At 38.4% G+C, this 19809-nt stretch overlaps 1 protein-coding gene across 7 annotated transcripts in view; it reads right to left on the bottom strand.

Annotated features, from left to right (window-relative positions):
- LOC109065842 (TBC1 domain family member 4-like) overlaps nucleotides 1-19809 on the bottom strand; it is a 32715-nt gene that overhangs the window by 10965 nt on the left and 1941 nt on the right. The window contains exons 2-12 of one of the 7 annotated variants that reach the window (XM_042763851.1): nucleotides 13573-14178; nucleotides 12508-12597; nucleotides 11808-11912; nucleotides 11278-11410; nucleotides 11096-11187; nucleotides 10892-11002; nucleotides 9738-9860; nucleotides 7239-7289; nucleotides 4986-5194; nucleotides 3655-3807; nucleotides 37-188 (exon numbers count right to left, since the gene is read on the bottom strand). In XM_042763851.1, the coding sequence (XP_042619785.1) occupies nucleotides 37-188; nucleotides 3655-3807; nucleotides 4986-5194; nucleotides 7239-7289; nucleotides 9738-9860; nucleotides 10892-11002; nucleotides 11096-11187; nucleotides 11278-11410; nucleotides 11808-11912; nucleotides 12508-12597; nucleotides 13573-14178 (1825 nt within the window). Of the gene's footprint in view, nucleotides 1-36; nucleotides 189-3654; nucleotides 3808-4985; nucleotides 5195-5478; nucleotides 5850-7238; nucleotides 7290-9737; nucleotides 9861-10891; nucleotides 11003-11095; nucleotides 11188-11277; nucleotides 11411-11807; nucleotides 11913-12507; nucleotides 12652-13572; nucleotides 14179-19809 lie in introns of those variants that run through there. The other 6 variants (XM_042763850.1, XM_042763844.1, XM_042763845.1 and 3 more) reach the window with 6 other exon arrangements.

Raw genomic sequence — 19809 nt, 5'->3', positions numbered from 1 at the left:
GCTTGTCTGTTTGTGCGCTAGAGCATGTATACCCACCGACGTTTTGCAGAGACGCAGAGGGTTTGTTCATGGGTGACGCCACCCTTAGGAAAATCTTCTGGCGCCAAGAAACTCTGCGTGGAGGCACCAAGGTCAAAGAATCAGTGCTACAGCCTGACAGAGACCTCTTCCTGCCCTCTCCATTACCACTGTAAAAAAACAAAAAACAAGATATGCTTATTAAAATGAGTAGAAATGCAACATTTTTAGGCCATGTACTCTCAAAACAGGTGGCCAAACCTGTTATAAGCTAATAAACAACAGATGTGTGTAACATGTAAATTCAGCAATACATTTAAGCAAAAGCTCATAAGCAATAACAAGCAGTGCATTTACAAGGTCATAATAGATGTTAATTGGTTTCATGCAGAAAGTACATAAAACACAGATAACCTGTTTTAAGGAAAGAGAAATTAGGAAGTGGACAGAATGAGGAATACCTACATAATGCACACAGGAACTTTACACACAAATCATTCTTTAGATCTTTTCACTAACAATCAATACAAAACATTCAGTCAAATTATGCATGAACAAACAAATAAAAATACAAATTTTTCAATGTAATTTATTCGATGTTGAAAACAGTTGTGCTATTTAATATTTTTGAGGAAACCACAACACATGTGTGTGTGTGTATATGTGTGTGTATATATATATATATATATATATATATATATGTGTGTGTGTTTGTGTTTTTTATATTCTTTGTTTCCATTAGACATTAGATTTTTTTAAGGAGTTCCAAGTCCAAGAAGCTAAAATACATGGTCAATATCCAAGTCAGGAATAAGATGTGCCTATAAATCAAATCTGTTTTATCCTGCTACTCTCTATGTTCCTTGTATCTGTCTCTTTGCTTAGTTACCACAACAATACACAAGCAACAGCAAGGACACTTCAGACAGTTAATGAAAGTGTGAAATGGGTTTAAATGTTATGCATAAAACGCTGGCGAGAGAAATGGACCAACCCTGACCACCACACCGACAGGTGTGCTGCACATTCAATAAAAAGAGACAGCTGGTGACATTCAACACACAGAGAGAAGGACCTTCTCTCCAATTTGCAATAAACAGAGCAGGGCCAAGGATGTGACATTTTATCTCCTTTCAAAGCACGCAAAGCATTGGAGCCCACTATGTCAAACAAATGAAGGGCGAATACACAACGAGGAACATCATTTGTCAGTGAGTCCAAGGTGGCTGTTGTTCAGATGAAAGAGCACTCGTCGTTCAAGCCACTAGCACAAAAGCCTGGTCAAACAGTATTGTCCTGTTAAGAGACCCTTGGGAAAGTTTCTATGATCCACGCATGGTTTCACTGTATGTTTTCTATTCTAATACACTCGCCCTTGACAACCACTGATATGAATTCCATTCACTGGAGGAGCTTTAAGTGTCAGATAGAGGTTGCAAATGTAAATCCAAGTTTTTAGCACAAAAAATGGCTAACCATGAAAAAAAGTGAAATATGTTATATGACCCCATTAACTGGCTTTAGAACATAAAATGTATTTAAAAGAGCAGTTTACCCAAAGAATTCGGTCATGAGGGTGAGTAAATGGTTCATCACACGATTCACTTTTGGGTGAACTATCCCTTTAATGACAACAACATCAAACCTGTGTTGTTGAAACGTTCAGTATATGTGGGTATGTGTTAATGTCGCTTATTGATGTCAGACATCCAAATATTTCTGAATGAACCATTGTTGCAGTTTAGCTTTAATTAAATTTCTTGTTGAAAACACCATCATAAAACTGGTTTGAAGGTTTTAGCTGGTTTAAGATGGTCTCCTATTGCTTAGTGCACCTTTAACTGAAAATCTGACATATCTATTCTGAACTATTTGAAAACTATTTACAAAAAAGAAGAAAAAAAATCAGATGAGTCAGATTAACTAAAGACCTCTATTCAAACCAACCTGGAAACACTATTTAAAAATGAATTCTGAATTGTCAATAAACACAATAGAGTATAGATTAGTAGAAATTTCTGCGACAGTTGTTTATTGAGATATACAGGTGCATCTCAATAAATTAGAATATCTATTACAGATTATTTCAGTAATTCACCTCAAATTGTGAAACTCATGTATTAAATAAATTCAATGCACACAGACTGAAGAAGTTTAAGTCTTTGGTTCTTTTAACTGTGATGATTTTGGCTCACATTTAACAAACCTGCAAAGGTTTCCTGAGCCTTCAAAATTATCTCTCAGTTTGGTTCAATTTGCTACACAATCATGGGGAAGACTACTGATCTGACAGTTGTCCAGAAGACAATCATCACAAGGTAAGCCACAAACATTCATTGACAAAGAAGCTGCTGTTCACAGAGTGCTGTATCCAAGCATGTTAACAGAAAGTTGAGTGGAAGGAAAAAGTATGGAAGAAAAAGATGCACAACCAACCAAGAGAACCGCAGTCTTATGAGGAATGTCAAGCAAAATCGATTCAAGAATGGACTGAGGTTGGGGTCAAGGCATCAAGAGCCACCACACACAGATGTGTCAAGGAATTTGGCTACAGTTGTCGTATTCCTCTTGTTAAGACACTCCTCAACCACAGACAACGTCAGAGACATCTTTCCTGGGCTAAGGAGAAGAAGAACTGGACTGTTGCCCAGTGGTCCAAAGTCCTCTTTTCAGATGAGAGCAAGTTTTGCATTTCATTTGAAAACCAAGGTCCTATTCTGAAGGAAGGGTGGAGAAGCTCATAGCCCAAGTTGCTTGAAGTCAAGTGTTAAGTTTCCACCGTCTGTGATGATCTGGGGTGCAATGTCATCTGCTGGTGTTGGTCCATTGTGTTTTTTGTAAACCACAGTCACTGCACACGTTTACCAAGAAATTTTGGAGGACTTCATGCTTCCTTCTGCTGACCAGCTTTTTTGAAGATGCTGATTTCATTTTCCAGCAGGATTTGGCACCTGCCCACACTACCAAAAGCACCAAAAGTTGGTTAAATGACCATGGTGTTGGTGTGCTTGACTGGCCAGCAAACTCAACAGACCTGAACCCCACAGAGAATCTACCAAGTATTGAGTACATGTACAGTAAATGAACTTACTTTCCAGAAGGCAAACAATTCACTAAAAATGTTTTTTTTTTTTTTGTATTGGTCTTATGAAGTATTCTAATTTGTTGAGATAGTGAATTGGTTTTTTTTGTTAAATGTGAGCCAAAAACATTACAATTAAAAGAACCAAAGACTTAAACTACTTCAGTCTGTGTGCATTGAATTTATTTAATACACAAGTTTCACAATTTGAGTTGAATTACTGAAATAAATGAACTTTTCCATGACATTCTAATTTACTGAGATGCACCTGTAGATGGTAAATGCTTTTGTTTACCATTAGTTAGTAAAGACACCAACATGCAAATGAGGTTTAGCATCCCTCTTGTCCAGTGGACAATGACAAATTCCAACAATTTCGACAGGAAGAGAGTAAGTTAAAGAAGTGGTTCTTCCTGACTGATGACGAAGTGACTGAAGGCTGAAGGGTTAAGAAACAGACAGGTGCAGAGAAGACGGCCACCATCAGCTCGAACCTCAGGCACCCCCGGGGGGAAACGAACACCGAACGGTCCGAAACTGATGCTCCCTCTCACCTCTTAAGACTCTCGCTGTCCGACAGGGAGGCCAGTGAGCCAAGGGAGCCCTGGTAAAAGGTTTTCAGGAAAGTGGGGGTGTGGAAGGAGGATGAGAGACTGAAGTAGGACTCGCTCTCAGAGACACTGCGTACTCTCGAGAAACCAACGGTGCTGAGGGAGCCGAAACATAAAAGGCCCACAACAAATACATTACTTTACAGAGGTCTAAACACTGCCATGAAACCACAATCTAGAACACATGAGTGCTTCTGAGCAGATGAAACATTCCTTCAAGTGAGCATAACAAATTCAAGCTTTGCCTGGGAACTGGAGATTCTTTTAAGGTTACTTTTTTAGTTAAAAAAAAAAAAAAAAAAAAAAAAAAAGGTCACAATTCTGACATAACTATTAAACAATCTTTAGCAGACCGCAAAATTATTATCCAATTTAATTTAAAAATTTTATAGTTTTTTTAAATTAAAAAAATAAGAATATATATATTTTTATATCAGCCATGTATTGGTTATTGGCATTTAAATAAAGATTATAATCAGTTTATCAGTATCGACCTGGTTTAAAATTATTTCAGTATTGACCTGCATCAGTGAATATTTCTTTTAATATTACTTTAATTTTTTAAAGAGATGAAAAAAAAAATTCTAACTCATTTTCTTTAATTTTAATAAAAAAAGAAATAGTATACAAAACACAAACTATAAAATTAGGGGCTCTCATTATTATTTTATCAATATAGCACTTTTTTTTATTATTATTAAATTAATACATCCAAACAAAATAAAAACAAATTACCAATTCAGGCCCCCTGACCTACATGTAAATTCCTTAATAATATTCCAACACAATAATAAAATGTCTTCAGTTGGGGGAATTTCTCAGTAAATGCTGACACTGGTTGAATTAACTGCCATGTAATATAATTAAGTTGAATAAAATATTTTAAACATTTGACAGACTTTATTATCCCATTAAAAATGCTGATTTACAAAAAAAATAAAAAATACATATCACAAAAATGTTAAACAATAAGACATTTAGGCATCAAATCTTCTAGTTTAAGTGATTTTCTAAATGATCTGAATTAGTGCTAAATCCAATAATACACACCAAAATGTCACATGCTCTCTCCATGTAAGAATTCATGCTAAAATCAGTCACTTGCATCAGTTTATATGTATTGTTGACCCATATCTATCATTTTTGCAATTATACAAGCTGTTATCAGCATGTCAGTACATTTCTGCAACATTCTGTACATCGTATGACTGCTGAAAAACAGATGGAAAGATATACGACTATCACATGAGAACAAACAGGAAGTGATGCGTTACCTGCTCTGCAGCAGCTCTGTGACCAAAGACTGCTGTCGGTGCAGCGGAGCCTTACAGGCCTGGGAGGAAACCTCAGTGAAGGAGATCTTTTTTTTGATGGGCGGGTGGCTGAAGGTGTGCGCCCGGCGACGGAACTGTGGCGCATCTGGGTCCTCCTCAAGGTAACTTGGTGGAGTTCCAGGTGGGGAATCACCAGGGGAGTCGCCCTGCTGGGTGAACAGAGGATGAACCAGATCAGTGTTGAGATGGACCCCACACCCTGACGTACAACGATACTGTATTCAAAATATATGCTGGACAAACTTTGAAATCCTCAAATTTTGAAATCCACTTTGGAAGCTCAGCTTATCCAAGAGTCAAACCTCAAATTCAACTACTTGCCAGACAGAAACAAGCAATCTACTGAGATATGCATGTATAACCTTCAAGTTTCAGACTAAGCAAAACAAGTGACTTGACGTCAGCTTTATCAAACTACTGATTCTCGACTCACCCAGCATTTTCCCTCTCCCCGTCCAACCTGAGTCTCGGTTTGCTTCCCCAGGCAGAAGTGGCTGTGTTGGTGGTAGCGTGACTGCACACACTATTGTATGTTAATAGTCTGTGTCACAGAGCCACATCAGACACACATGAGCTGTTGGAGGTGGACCGCAGCACTATAGGAAGGGTCTCTCTTCCTCACTCTGTTTCCTTTCCCAGCGTTATGGCGGTTCCTGAACCCATGCTCTCCTGTGAGTCAGTACACAGCACGGACAGGAAACCAGCAACGGCTGCACAATGCTCTCTCTCCTTCCACTTGCACATATCACTAACCCTGTCCACTTCCTTCAGCTGCCTACAGCTAAATTTGGGAAAAACAAATGATCCAAACAACATACTAGTTCTCTTGGCAGGGTAATACAAAGGTTGAAAAAATATGTTATATAAATTTGGAACCAGCTGGTTAAAAGTAATTGTACATATGGCTCAGAAAAAAAAGTTAGTACTGAGGAAAAAGTAATAATCTATTTTTTTATGATTGATCATTGTTTTTGAGTACCAGCATTTTTCAACTGGGGTTTGCACACAATTTGACGAATGAATTTTTAATAATTAAAATAGACATTACTATTGTTTGGGATTAAGTTTCAAGCAATATTTAGCCAATTAAATATTTTAGAGCAGAGCACAACGAGATGAATGAATATTCACTACATAAATTTAATAATCTTCATACATAAACTTCCCTGATATTTCCAGGTTTTCCATTACCTTAGAAACCCTATATTTATTCTATTTATGTTGATTATTATTTAATTATGATTACTTTCCCCAATCACTTCCTTTAGTTTATTTTTTATTTTTTGTAATCTTATTAATACTGGTATTTTTCAATTATTATTTTATTTCATTTTACAAAAATGGTTTAAAGGGATAGTTTACCCAAAAATGAAAATTGTCATAATTCACCTTCATGTTGTTTCAAAACTGTATGACTTTTTTCTGTTAAAAACAAACTAAGAAATTATTAACAATACATATAAAAAAAAAAATATACTGACCATTGACTTCCATTGTACGGAGAAAAAAAATACATTTACTCAAAATATCTTTTTTTTAGGAGAAAGTAAGTCATTTGGACAAAATGGGAATGAGAAAATGATGACAGAGGTTTCATTTTTAAGTGAACTATCCTTTTAAATCAATAATTTATTATTGCTTTAGATTCACTATATGATTATAATTCTCAGAACTGATTCACAGTACATATAGAAGGTAGAAGAGAGCCATGGACAAGGAGTTGCTGGATTGTAACATGTTATTAAGAGCTGAAGTTGAAGCATGAGAGAAGGCAGTGCAGTGCAATTTGGCAGTGCCTCTGAGGCCATGTGAGGACCCTGTGGGAAGGAAGAGCTGACTGATTTATTTTCCATGGAGACGTGTCCAGAGACTCGAGCTTACCATCACACACAGCTCACATTTCACACCCCACCGAGACAGCGAGGTGGACAGGGTCAAAACAAGTCACCCCCAATAAGCAAGATCTCCTATCCAGATTCAATTCTATTACTCAAGCTGATGCTGAAAAGTGTATCATAATGCAGTGTATCATAACACAGCATTGGTATTATTTTCGGCATGCGGTGGTAATTGACACCACAGAGACATGCTTGCTGGCAGGGGAAGAACAGAGACGTGATTCTTGGCAGGGAGATAACAAGAGCTGGGGTTAAAATGACAGATCCTGGGTTTCACGTGTTGTGTAATACTCACGCGGTCAAAACTTCCCATGCTGCCAAGACGCATTCGCATACGGTTGGCCCCCTAGAAAAAAAAAATTATAAAAAAAAAAAAAAAAAAAGTTAACAGCAAAATTAAAATCTAAAAACATCAGCAACCTGCTTGAATGTCAGGACTGACATTTACATATGAATAAAATAAAGATTCTTTCATCATTTAATCAACATGTCATCCATCATTCATATGTATTATATCTTTCATGGAACACAAAAGAAGATATTTTAAAAAATTAAACGCTACTCTTTTCCATGTAGCAACATCAAATAGTGACCATCGAAAAAAAAAAAAACACGGGACGTGATGTTAAACTGTCCATTGTGCCAATGGATGGTATGCACATGAGGTTTGCCTTGATGTTAAGAGTGGCGTGGGAGCTGTACCTCAGATATGGGAAAGATGTAAATTTGGGACACATCATCAGTAGTATGCCTTTGAATCATGGGGTGTTTCGGCCTTTCAATACTAAACACCCTCATCAAAGGTGGCCAGCAACAGGGTGATCAAACCTGAGCTTGTGTCCCATGCCCAATCATGAAAATTGCCTAGTTGTTTAAATGGCGCAGCCCACGGGACTATGCAAGGCAGGAGGCGTCCTCTTCCCTGAGTCAAGCCTAGAGCTGACCGCATACCTTGTTCACCCTCTTCATGGAGGGTTGTGACCTGGGTTCTAAAGTGGGTTTATAGAGTGGGGGGGATTAGTGAGTGGGTCATGTTGATGCTCTTTGAGCCCAACAAGGGTCCTTCCTTTTAATCCATATCCACTGGCTGCTTCTTTCGGCCGCTTCAGAGACTGATTTAATTGTCTGTCGCAGAGCCTGTCCATGGATGCCAAGGTCTTTCAGCAGTCTGATGGTAGAAGAAGCCACAAAACCTCTGCATCCCACTTCAACCGGATAGACTTTCGCTTTCCACCCTCGTTGTTGAGCGTCTGCTGCCAGTTCTATATAGCGCAGTTTCTTGCGCTCATAGGCCTCATTCGTTGAATTCTCCCATGGGACTGTAAGCTCTATGATATAAACAGTCTTCAATGAAGGGGACCAGAGAACCAAGTCTGGTCTGAGGGTGTTGGTGACTGCAATCTCAGTTGGAAAGATTAGTTGCTGGCCAATATCAACTAGCATCTTCCAGTCCCGGGCCATGGCCAGCTGTCCAGCTTCTGTTTTGGTAGGGGGATGTTTGGGCTTTTTTCTGCCCCTCTCGGATGAAGGTTGGGGCCGTGATGGAATCGATCGCTCTCAGGGGCAGGGAGTTAGTGGTATTCCTCTTGCTCTCAAGAGCTGCTGCCAGACTCTTGAGGACCTGGTTGTGTCTCCAGGTGTAACGACCTTGTGTGAGGCAGGTCTTACAACCGGCCAAGATGTGCTTAAGAGTCGCTGGAGTTGGGCAGAGGGCACAAGTAGGGTCCTCGCCATACCACTGGTTGAGGTTTTTTGGAGATGGGAGCACATCATAGGTGGCTCTGATGATGAAGCTGATGTTGCTTGCCTCCATTTCCCAGAGCTCCCTCCAGCTAAGCTTTCTCCTCTCCAGACCTTCCCACCTCATCCATTGTCCCTGTCTAACAAGAGAGACAGCCTTTGCGCTTCTTTCCGTCTCCTCCTGACGACGAACCTCCTCGACCACCATTTTCCTCCTTTCTGATGTTGAGGCCTTACGCCAAGTTGGCTTACTTGCCGTAAGGCCAAAGCCCTCCTCTTCCCAACTGGACATGCCCTACAATGTCACTGTGCTTCAGGGCTGAGGTAGCTTGCTGCACCGCGTCAGATGGTGTCCATTTTCCGTCCGGTTACCAGGGGTGGAACGGCATTGCTGATGGTCTGGTCTCTGGAGTCCTTCAAAGTCATCTGGAGTCTCACTTTAGAACACTTGTACTCTTCGGTGAGGCTTGTGATAGGCAGTTCAAGGACCCCTTTGCCATAGAGGCTGATGTTAGTCAGACAGCGTGGGACGCCGAGCCATTTCTTGATGTATGAAGTCATGGTTCGCTCCATCTTCTCCACCGTTGTTATTGGGAGCTCATAAACAGTGAGTGGCCACATTACCCGAGGGAGAAGTCCAAATTGCAGGCACCAGAGCTTGAGCTTCCCTGGCAGTAGGGTACTGTTGATGTCTTCCAGACTATTGGTAATGTCCTGCCTTACTTGCTGCACTTGGTCTTTGTCTCCGAGGCTTGCGTTGTACAGAAATCCATACAGGTTTGGAGCAACGTGAATTTAATTTTTAGATAAACTGTTCCTTTAACTGAACACACACACACACACACACACACACACACACACCCCTAATGGAAAATTCAGGCTTAGCTGATCTTTATCCTTACACATAGATATTGTTTTGTGAGTAAATGCAGCAGATGGTTGATTCCTTGTAATACTGTACACAAACAAATGTATTATTCAGTAGAGGGCTGGGGTAAACGGGTCAATTCACATACATACACCACGAAGACATAGATGGACAACACACACATACCCGTGAGAAGATGTTCTCCAGGGAGCTTGTCAGAGAACTCCGGGCTTTGTTCTTCAACGCGTCCAGTTTATTGCGGCCTGCACTGGAGTTATCAGAGGTCATGCCGCTGCCAGAAGCATTCTGCTGTCACACAAAGGAAAAAAGGGAGTGAGTAAGAGTGCATGAATGTGCCATACAACTAGACAGTTTTCTGAGAGATCTGTGAAAACCGTGTTCTGCACTTGGTGACATTTCACTCAATAGATTATAAAATAATGGAAGAAAGAACCCCAGGCATCAGGGATAAATCACCTCCTGTCTAAAACAATACTCTACCACAGAAACACAGCAGAGATTAAAGCACAGATTAAGTGCATTGATATATTTTTTTAAAGTTTAATACTTTCATACATACATGTATTATTTACTTGAAACAGTAAAAACAATAATGCTTAAAATAACTGTTTTCTATTTCAATATATAATAAAATGTAATTTGTTCCAGCGATGGCAAAGCTGAATTTTCAGCAGCCATAACTCCAGTCTTCAGTGTCACATGATCCTTCAGAAATCATTCTAATATGCAGATTTGGTGCTCAAGAAACATTTCTTATTATTATCAAAGTTGAAAACAGCTGTGTTATTTATTTTTTTATTTGGAAACTGTGATACATTTCTTTCGCAATTTGTTGATGAACAGAGAGTTCAAAAGAAAAAAAAAAAAATTTGAAATAAAAATCTTTTGCAACATTATAAATGTGTTTACTATCACACTTGATCAATATACACACATTATTTCACATTAATATGCATGCTAATATTATTCAATACACAAACAATAGCCACAAGCTAAGTGGTATTAAAGGAAAAGAAAAGTTATAATGTGCACTGATAAATCATTCACAATAAGACCTAGAATTTGATTTCATTTCTTTAAAAGCAGTTAGACAGTTGATTTTTTTGCAGAGGCAAAGTACTCTTGAGAGTGTACCATATCACACACTCAGAAGGGCAGCTGCATTCATGCAGGAGCTGTGTTCTAATCTATAGCTGTTCAGATGACACTTACAATCTGTCTTATCCAATTAGAGGGAGGTCACAGTTTCATGACTCTGCAAGGCAGCGTGGGTGGGCAAAGCAAGTGGTGCATTTGTGTTGTTTGTGTAGTTATGCTACCTGTGGGACCTCTCCAATATGAACATGAGACTTCTGCTTAGTCTCGCACAGCTGTCGGAGGTGAAGAATCACAAGCTCGTTTTCTTCATGATCGGATGCAGGCTTAATTTTCTAAAGCATGAGAAAATACATTCTAAATATGCAATAAAAGAAATGAAATTGATGTATAGTAACTTTGTCTGCAAAATTTCTCTGTGTGCCTACCTGCACCCGCTCGAATATGTTGACCTGCTCGTTGTCACTCAGTTCGGACAGGTACTTCTGAATGGCTAGTTTTGCCCTGGGAGGATACAAGCCTGGGGGATTGAGAGAGAAACATGTACTAAATAATGTACTAAAAATGGGACGAGGACTTTGACTGAGTTGATGGAAGCTGGTGGCTGTACCTTCTATTCTCTCACAGAGCTTGTGCAAGTCATGCATTGGACAAGCTTCACACAGTTTGATTTGGTTCTTGGAGCTCTGCAGAGCTGCTGCTGTGGTAAAAGCTTGTTTCAGGGTGAGCATTACTTCATCCACCTGTGTGCAGACAAAAGAAAAAAAAGTGAAATACATTGTCAGTAAAAAATATCTTAATTCAACAAGTCAAAATGTATACAGTGATATAGACTTGAAACATAGACAATGAAAATCTAATCGCCAATCATACGAGATTAATTATTCAATAACAAAACATGTTATTTGATTTTGTGAAGTTCTCAATTGTCATTTTGAAATAAGACAATCTTTCTGTACATGTGTGCAAAAACATAGGTCTAATTCTATTCAACTTCTGGATAGAATTCAGTTAGCAGAGAAATCAGCATACTAAAGGCAATGTCCACAAGACAGGCAACAGAGAGTCACTGTTTCCATTGTAGGATAAATAATTGATCAGTGTGGTGACAACAGGTTCTGCAAGCAAGTCAGGACTCACCAGAGACTCACTAGCACACTGGAACACGTAACACACATACTGGGCTGGGCCAGACTCCACCACATCCCGACAAATAAAGCCAAAGTGATCTGTCTGTTTAACACCCTGCGGACACAAAAAACAACATCAATAAAAGATAAATATATAGAGCTGCAAGTCACAATGCAACACAACAACATAGAGCAGCATAATTATTCACTTAATAAAACAAATGCTTCTGACTCTGAAATCTGATTGGATGAAACATGTCCGAAATTGTGACTGCACATCAGTTAAATTTTATATTAATGTACCAAGTTGCTACACTGCTTGGCAAACGTAAACAGCTTAGATTTAGTCTAATAAACTACACTACTTGGTGCAAGAATTGTTTAATGTGATTAGTATTGATAATACACAAAAATGTTATTTACTGAACTTTGGCGTTGTACAACAATGACCCCAATAAGCATTTAAAGATGTGTTTTACAGTAATTTTACCAAGTAAAAATGCCTTTAAACATCTCTTAACTATGGCAGATTAACATAAGACAAGTATAAGTAAATTTGTGAAAACAAATCTTGTACAAAACCTCATTTCAGTAGCTTGGTACTTGTTATGAATAGCATTGTGTGATAACATATGGTGACATTAAATATGAGAGGGAGAAAGAGATTATCTCTAAAACCAAACAAACCTAATCCTTACACACACACAGACCTGTGAACAGGACGAGATGTCCTTAAAATTCTTCTCCAGAACCACAGATTTAGTGTCAGGGCTGATGAGATTCACTTCAAACCTCCCAACCTGCACAAAAGAGCCATTTGAGAGCATACTTTGCTTATTGAGAAAGAAGCAGCAGAAAAAAAAAGAAAATAAATATCAAGCTAAATGTCTGATAACTGATAACCCAGCACATTTTTTGAGAGCAGTATTTGCATTGTTTAAAAACCTGTGACTGTTTGACTGTAATGCATGCTAATTAGCAAGATTTAGCATTTTGCCTCTCAATGAGCAGACATTTGCATGCACAGGGCTGATTTAAAGGTTAAAGGGACAGTTCACCCAAAGCAAAAATAAAATAAAAGTCAGTGGGGTCCAAAGATCTACATCAACCCTGAACTGACACACTGCTAATAGAATCACCACTGACAAAATTTTTGGTTTACCATTTTTATTTTTTGTCTATTTAAATTTAAAATGGCTCTTCCCGTGCCCTGAAATAAGCATTTGCATTCTTTCCTGTCAAACGCTAAGTCAGAGTATTCTAGTACCTAGTGTGAATCCGAACTGAAGCATTCATAGGACACAACACACAGTAAAAATAGTTTATTCTTAGCCTCAATGGTGAGTGAAATTGTCATTGGCTAATGGTAGACATTATTTAGTAACCTAGAAAGATATTTAGTTGCACATGTGAGTGATTTACTCGCAATGTAGAGGATTGTCTATTAACTTTTAACTGCATGGACAAAAACAGTTGAATATTGATTGGTTGGCATTTTAAAGCCATGCCAGCTTCCTTGACTATTTTCATGTCAAGTACCAAACTGAAATACTGTAAAATAGCAATTTAAAAACCTATATAAGTTTTTTAAAGTTTTCTTTGGGTAAAAATTGCCTCTGTTAAAAAATTCTTTGAAAAACAGTTGAAAGGGTTATTAATATCTTTTGCATTCCAACATGATTAAATGATGAAAGAATTTTTTTTTCATTTTTGAGGCACCTGTCAAAGATCATTAAATCACATGCTAAAAGTAAGCGTGTATCTGTGTGTAGTACCTGGAACAGCATTGTGCGATTCTTGTCAGCATCAGAAGGCTGCACATTATTGGGCTCGCTAGCGTGTCTTCTACGAGTCGACCCCTTGCCTGCCTCTCTGGGCCTTTTCTGCAAGCCACCTGCCAAACTATTACAGCGCGTACGAATCTCCTGCTGCTCCCCAAAATCTGAGTCCTCCAAGATACATTCAGGAAAGACGCCTAGTAGGCTGCCTGTACTGGAGGAGCTAGTCAGGTCCAGATTCCCATTGCCCTTCTCAGGCAGCTCTTCCTCAATCAAGTTGGGCTCGAGCTTGTCGACTTTGCAGAGGGAGGAGCTTAGAGGGTCGTCACCCATAATGAACTCCACGTGGGCCTCGGTGGAGCTGCGCTGGCCATTGAGAAGCCGCAGACGCTTACGCTCAATCTCGTGCTGGCGGAATTTGTCAATGCAGTCATCGATCAGAGTGGAAGGGGCTTTCTTGTGGTTGACTGTCACTTTTCCACAATAAAGCACTTCAAATTTTTGGGAGTTGTAAAAAGACTCATCACTGTCTTGCCTGGGCTTGCTTTCCTCCTTAAGAGCAGCATTGGACACCTGTCTAATGCTGCTAATAACCTCAGGCACCTGGGGAACAGTGTAAGACATTAGATCAACAATAAAAATACGAAATCAACACACTGAAAGGCAAACAAAGGACAAAACATCCATAAAAAGGCTCAGTTGTAATGTTAAACTTTTGCAGGGAGACATGCAGGTTGCATAACTAACTAAGTTCAGCCCCTGAGGAACAATTTAGGAGTCAGTTATACATAGACCAAGGCAGACTGACAATATCAGAAAAAAAAAAAAAAAAATTAAGAACCTGGGTGTGCATTAAAGAAGCCAAATGGATATAAATCTATCAGACAGACCTCCTTTCTGGTATTTGATACCCCTGTCGATCATTTAGAATGAAACCTGAAGCTAGGAGAAGCAGATCTCTGTTTTTGAACATCAGTATGAATCTTTTGAAACTAGGTGCAAGGGCATAGGTTTGGTTTAAACAGTGTTTGAGACTTTTTCAAACCATAAAGAGAGTGCAAAAAAACAGGACGGACCTGAAGTTATAAACAGAACCAGAATTTCAAAGACTTGAGGCTGGAAAAAGTAACCATCCAGAAAACCCTATAAACTATATATATATATATATATATATATATATATATATATATATATATATATATATATATATATATATATATATATATATATATATATATATATATATATATATATATATATATATATATATATATATATAAAAAACACCATTTTTGGAAAACTTAAGATTCTAATTTGCTGTTCTGATGTGGCTCCTCAATGAAAGGCACAGAACATTAAAGAAATTGTGATTTACAGCAGTTTGGGTTCAGAACTCAAGCTGCTTTTAGATAATTCCCATAAAACAACCCCTGCACAGTCACAAGCTAGACAGAATCCTTTGAAACACTTAACTGAACTTAATACAGGAAATAAAATACTTAATTTTACTATTTTAAACATGATATTAATTAAATCAATCATATTCATTAACCCACAAACTTTATCAATAGAACCATTTCCATACATTACACACTAAACTCTAAACTCATAGCCATGTCCCTATTGTCCAAACTCAAATCCACATTAATGCATTTGGATAAAAACTGGTCTTTTAAATCTTTTTTACCTTCAGATATACCACAAAAAATACTACATTCACTAACAAATATTCCTTTGCTTGCTTCTGAAAAGTTCTGCCATGTCTCTTCGGCTCAAGTTTGTACAAGCTTATGGCAATGTTAAATAAAACTGATTTATCAGCAAGACATGTCTTGATGAGAGAATATAAAAATGAGTCTGGAGACAGAATTGGGCCTAGTGCCAGCAAGACTCAGGGGTGAAAGGAAATGAAGTTTCCCAGACTTCAAACAGACACTAGGCCCACTCAGACTAGACTGGAAGAGCATGCTTGGCTGGCCTGATCTACATGATTACATAAGCCTGGTTTAAGATTCAACATAATATAGACTCTACATAAACTGAAAACAAGTAGAGATTTATGATGCTTTAAAAAAAATCTGCTAAAGCAAAAAAAAAAAAAGTATCAGTCCAACGAAGGTGACATTTCCTTCTAAGTAAGACACGCCAAGCTCTGAGACAAATTAGCATGTTGCAAAGTGCACACAGAGCACAAAGCAGTAGGCGCCATACCAAGGTCACATGGATTACTTGTTCAAGGCAGTAATAGAGAGTAAGCCAAACATAAATGCACGCTGTTCAAACTGGTCTATCTTTACAAAGATAAACACAGGTATGTTTGACTTAAATTTGCTGAAACCTCTGAAAACTTTCACATTAGAGGCAAACATCTGCATCAGACTTTTGACTTTTTGCTTTCCTCACTGGCATAAAACTACCCTATAAATCATCTTTTCTATGGGATTTCAGGTACAACAAACACCTAACCCACCATTTTACATTTCAGCACATAACCCTTTATTTAAGATGTGGCTTGTTGAGAAGAGGTCTGCTGTTACTTTTCAAAGCAATCAGACTTACAACTTTCACCTATAGCTGACCATAAAGAGAGTGCAAAAAAACAGGAGGGTCCTGAAGTTATAAACAGAACCAGAATTTCAAGAGACTTGAGGCTGGATAAAGTAACCGTCCAGAAAACCCTAAACCACATTACAGTCAACTCAGAATGCCTTAGCAACTTTATAGAAACACACTGGCAACCACCCAGAACAGAGAAGTGTCTCGCTGCAGACCACAAGATCCAGGGGGCATGGTTGAATCTAGATCCAACCACTCCAACCTTACATTTACCTAAACCTACCATTCTCCGCCCCTAGATGTGGATCCAACCACGCCCCCTGGATCATTTGGTCTTCAGTGAACCCTACTTGCCAGAACAGGCCAGCATTGTAGCAGCAAGTTCTGCATGGGCAGGCAGCACTTTTCTTTACGTTGCAATTGGTTTTATGAAATTATTGCAGGATCTTCGCAAGCAAGTGTGGAGTAAAAATAAAGACACCCCAGAAACTTGCTGTCCACTGCATGTCTCTCAGTAAATATGGCTCATTTTAATGCAAACATTTAATTAAAACTCCCAAGGCTAACTTGTGGAAAATCACAGTGCAGCTGGGAGAAACGGCTCCTTGAGATCATGAGGAAAAGCTAACAATCATTCAAGCAATTATCTTTTGCAAATGGCCTGCCTGTGTAAGCAGCTCAAAGGGTGTGGCTGCTTGTTTTCAACTGACAAATGATTTATTTCCCAGCAACACTCAAAAAGTTCTACCTAGTTTAACCAGCCTGAATAATCTGCAAAATGGAGATTTTTTTTGTATCTGATAGCAAAAAGGCAATGCATTCTAGTGCTGTTTTTAGGGCACAAGCCCAGTGTACAAGTAAAAAAGAAAAGTAAAAAATAGAGAATAAAGCATTTGTCACATTTGCAGGAAACTTCAGTGACCTCACCAGAAATCAACGACAGTGTTATAAACCCCTAAATGGTCTGAATTATTTAATTGCAAGATGATGCTAGAACCCCATTTAGTCTAATTAATTATTTGCACTGAAACAAATATGCAAGGATGAAAGTAACAGAGTGTGAATTACAAAACCAATAGAAAAATCCAATAGAAAACCAATAGAAAAATCTGTGTCATTGTATTACATGACAGAAAATCAAACGCAAGACATATTTAGAAAAACTTGGTTCACTTTTCTTAGCAGTATTTCACTTTTTAACCAACTGGTGTCAAGGGCTTTTAGTGATTAGATTATTGATTATTGTTTAATCAACACTGTCATTAAATAGCACTGTGTATTTGTCCCATATGTATGATTATTGCTTAATTTGTGTTATATGCAACTGCACTATCTTTGGCTGGATTTGGCAAATATCCAATGTCCACTTAATTGTTACTTTGTAATGAGTATTTGTTGTATTTGGTGTACCTTGTAAAGTGTCCTTGAGCCTGGGAAATTCGCTATATATAAATGAAACATTATTTTTATTATTCATATCTACCATAGAATTTAAAACAAGCTGCTGTTGTGAAGCATTCTGATGTTTACAGATAAATGCCACTAGGGTTTATATGATGTAACCAAATGCAATGACATTCATATATTTTTAAGTGCAGATAATTGTTCAAACACGTGTATGACACAGACACTTGAAACCAGCTGAGGAACGTTAAACCTTTGATTTATGCATCAAAGCTGCAAGATGATTATTAATAGTTTAAACTGATTAGTTTACATGTTCTCTTTTAACACCAAGAACTGTGATGAGAATTTCCTGCGTTTTATTAAAAACAGATGAAATTCAAATACACTGATTAGTGCAACTGACCTCATATTTCACGAGGTTATTACCATTTTTGCTTTTGTGATTTAAAGAATGTGGAAAATTTCACAAATGTGCTGCTGTGACCTTACTCCTCCTCAGACAGGTTTGGTTATGAAATACTTCAGGGCCCATGGCCAATACACCCCCCCCCCCCCCCCCCCCCCCCCCCCCCCCCCCCCCCCCCCACCATAAAAAAAAACAAAAAAACAAAAATAGTACAAAAAAACAATTCAAACTGGGATGGGACATTCAAAAACTCAAATCAATGGTTACGTCCTGTACTGGACAAAGACTGGCATGACATCAGTCATTCTAATTATTTTTACCAGGAAGACCAACTACAAGGTATTCAGGCCAGTTGGATAAAGTGGGACACTGTACTATATTCTGAAACTCTGACTTGTAGGAATAAGTGGGTTATATCCTGTGCAACAATGATTTTAATTCATACTTTGATAATCGCTCCAAACTGCAAAGTAAACAGCCCCATCTTAAAATGCATAAACAATGAACTAACTGCATCTGAGGGACCCCAGGCATTTTTTCTTGCCCACAGAATAAACAATGCTTAATCACAGATAATGTTTTCCTTTCAGTTCTATCAGTAAAATGAGGCCAGTCATCTGTGTACATATCATTATGAAACATACCCTTACTTTGTTGCCCTTACACTGGGTGGGATATTCCATGCTGAAAGTGGAGTTATAAATAAGGGACCAGTGGGTTCCCCCACAGCATTAAAAGTTTAACTATATTACTCCACAGGCATCTGGAAAGGATTGATCAGGCTACATTAGGAGCAAGAGATATTTATATAGTGAAGTGCCAGCCAAGTCAGTCTCTGAACACTGGACAGACTAGTGGACGGTAACACTTCAAAATGAGCCAGCAGCCATCTTAAGACGTGAGCTAAGACACATTCCTCATGGACCATCTAGCACGTGTTGCTATCCAGCCAGTTTTTCTTGCAAAGCACACAACGGTGATGTATTTTGCCTCTGGAGCTCAACATGCACTCACGGGACGCCGAAACTTTCCCTTCTTTACATTCACTTCTAAGCACTTTTACCTCTGAGAACGTAAAACAATAGTACAAATAGCATAAATAATGTGGCAAGTGCAAAGAAAGGGATTACTTTTCAACTAAAATTCACAGAGCAACAAAAATATATGCTTGTAAATGTGCTAGAAAAAAAATGCATAGCAAATCATTACACATATGTGTTTAAATCCATGTTTCACTCAGAGCAACAAAGTGTATTGAACAGGCGTCTCAAATATAGCTCAGCAGCAGACTCACATTAGGTTTACATTACAAGTAATCTCTAATCAATACCATGGAATAGAGAACTCAAATGTAAGTGTAGTGCATCATGGTTATTATTGTTGTTTCAAGGCTGTATGAGAACAAGCAGAGGAATGGGGGATTTCAATATTCTAAGTGTGTATTGTCTAGCTGATCTGATTAATCCTTCCTCTGCATTTGCCAGGAGAGATCTGACCCATCTTTACATGCTCTGTAAATCTAATTCCTCTGGTGCAACAGTGCCCTAAATACTGGCATTTATCCAACTGACAAAGACCTGTCAATCATACAGCAGAGTCAGACTAAAGCTCAGGGTGGCATTGTGAAAGTTTGGTGCATGGTGCATAAAGCATGGTGCATTAGAATAGCAGGTGGTGGTTTAAAGGAATGAAGACAGCTTTTTTCCCCTAATCTGTGTGTGTGTGTGTGTGTGACCCTGGACCACAAAACCAGTCTTAAGTCACTGGGGTATATTTGTAGCAATAGTTAAAAATACATTGTATGGGTCAAAGTTCTTGATTTTTCTTTCCATGAAGATATTTTGTAAATTTCTTACTGTATATAT

Source organism: Cyprinus carpio, chromosome A9 (genome assembly GCF_018340385.1).
Source record: "Cyprinus carpio isolate SPL01 chromosome A9, ASM1834038v1, whole genome shotgun sequence".
Classification (NCBI taxonomy): Eukaryota; Metazoa; Chordata; class Actinopteri; order Cypriniformes; family Cyprinidae; genus Cyprinus; species Cyprinus carpio.
Note: the sequence above shows the minus strand (reverse complement) of the source record. Positions and strands in the feature narration are given on the sequence as shown.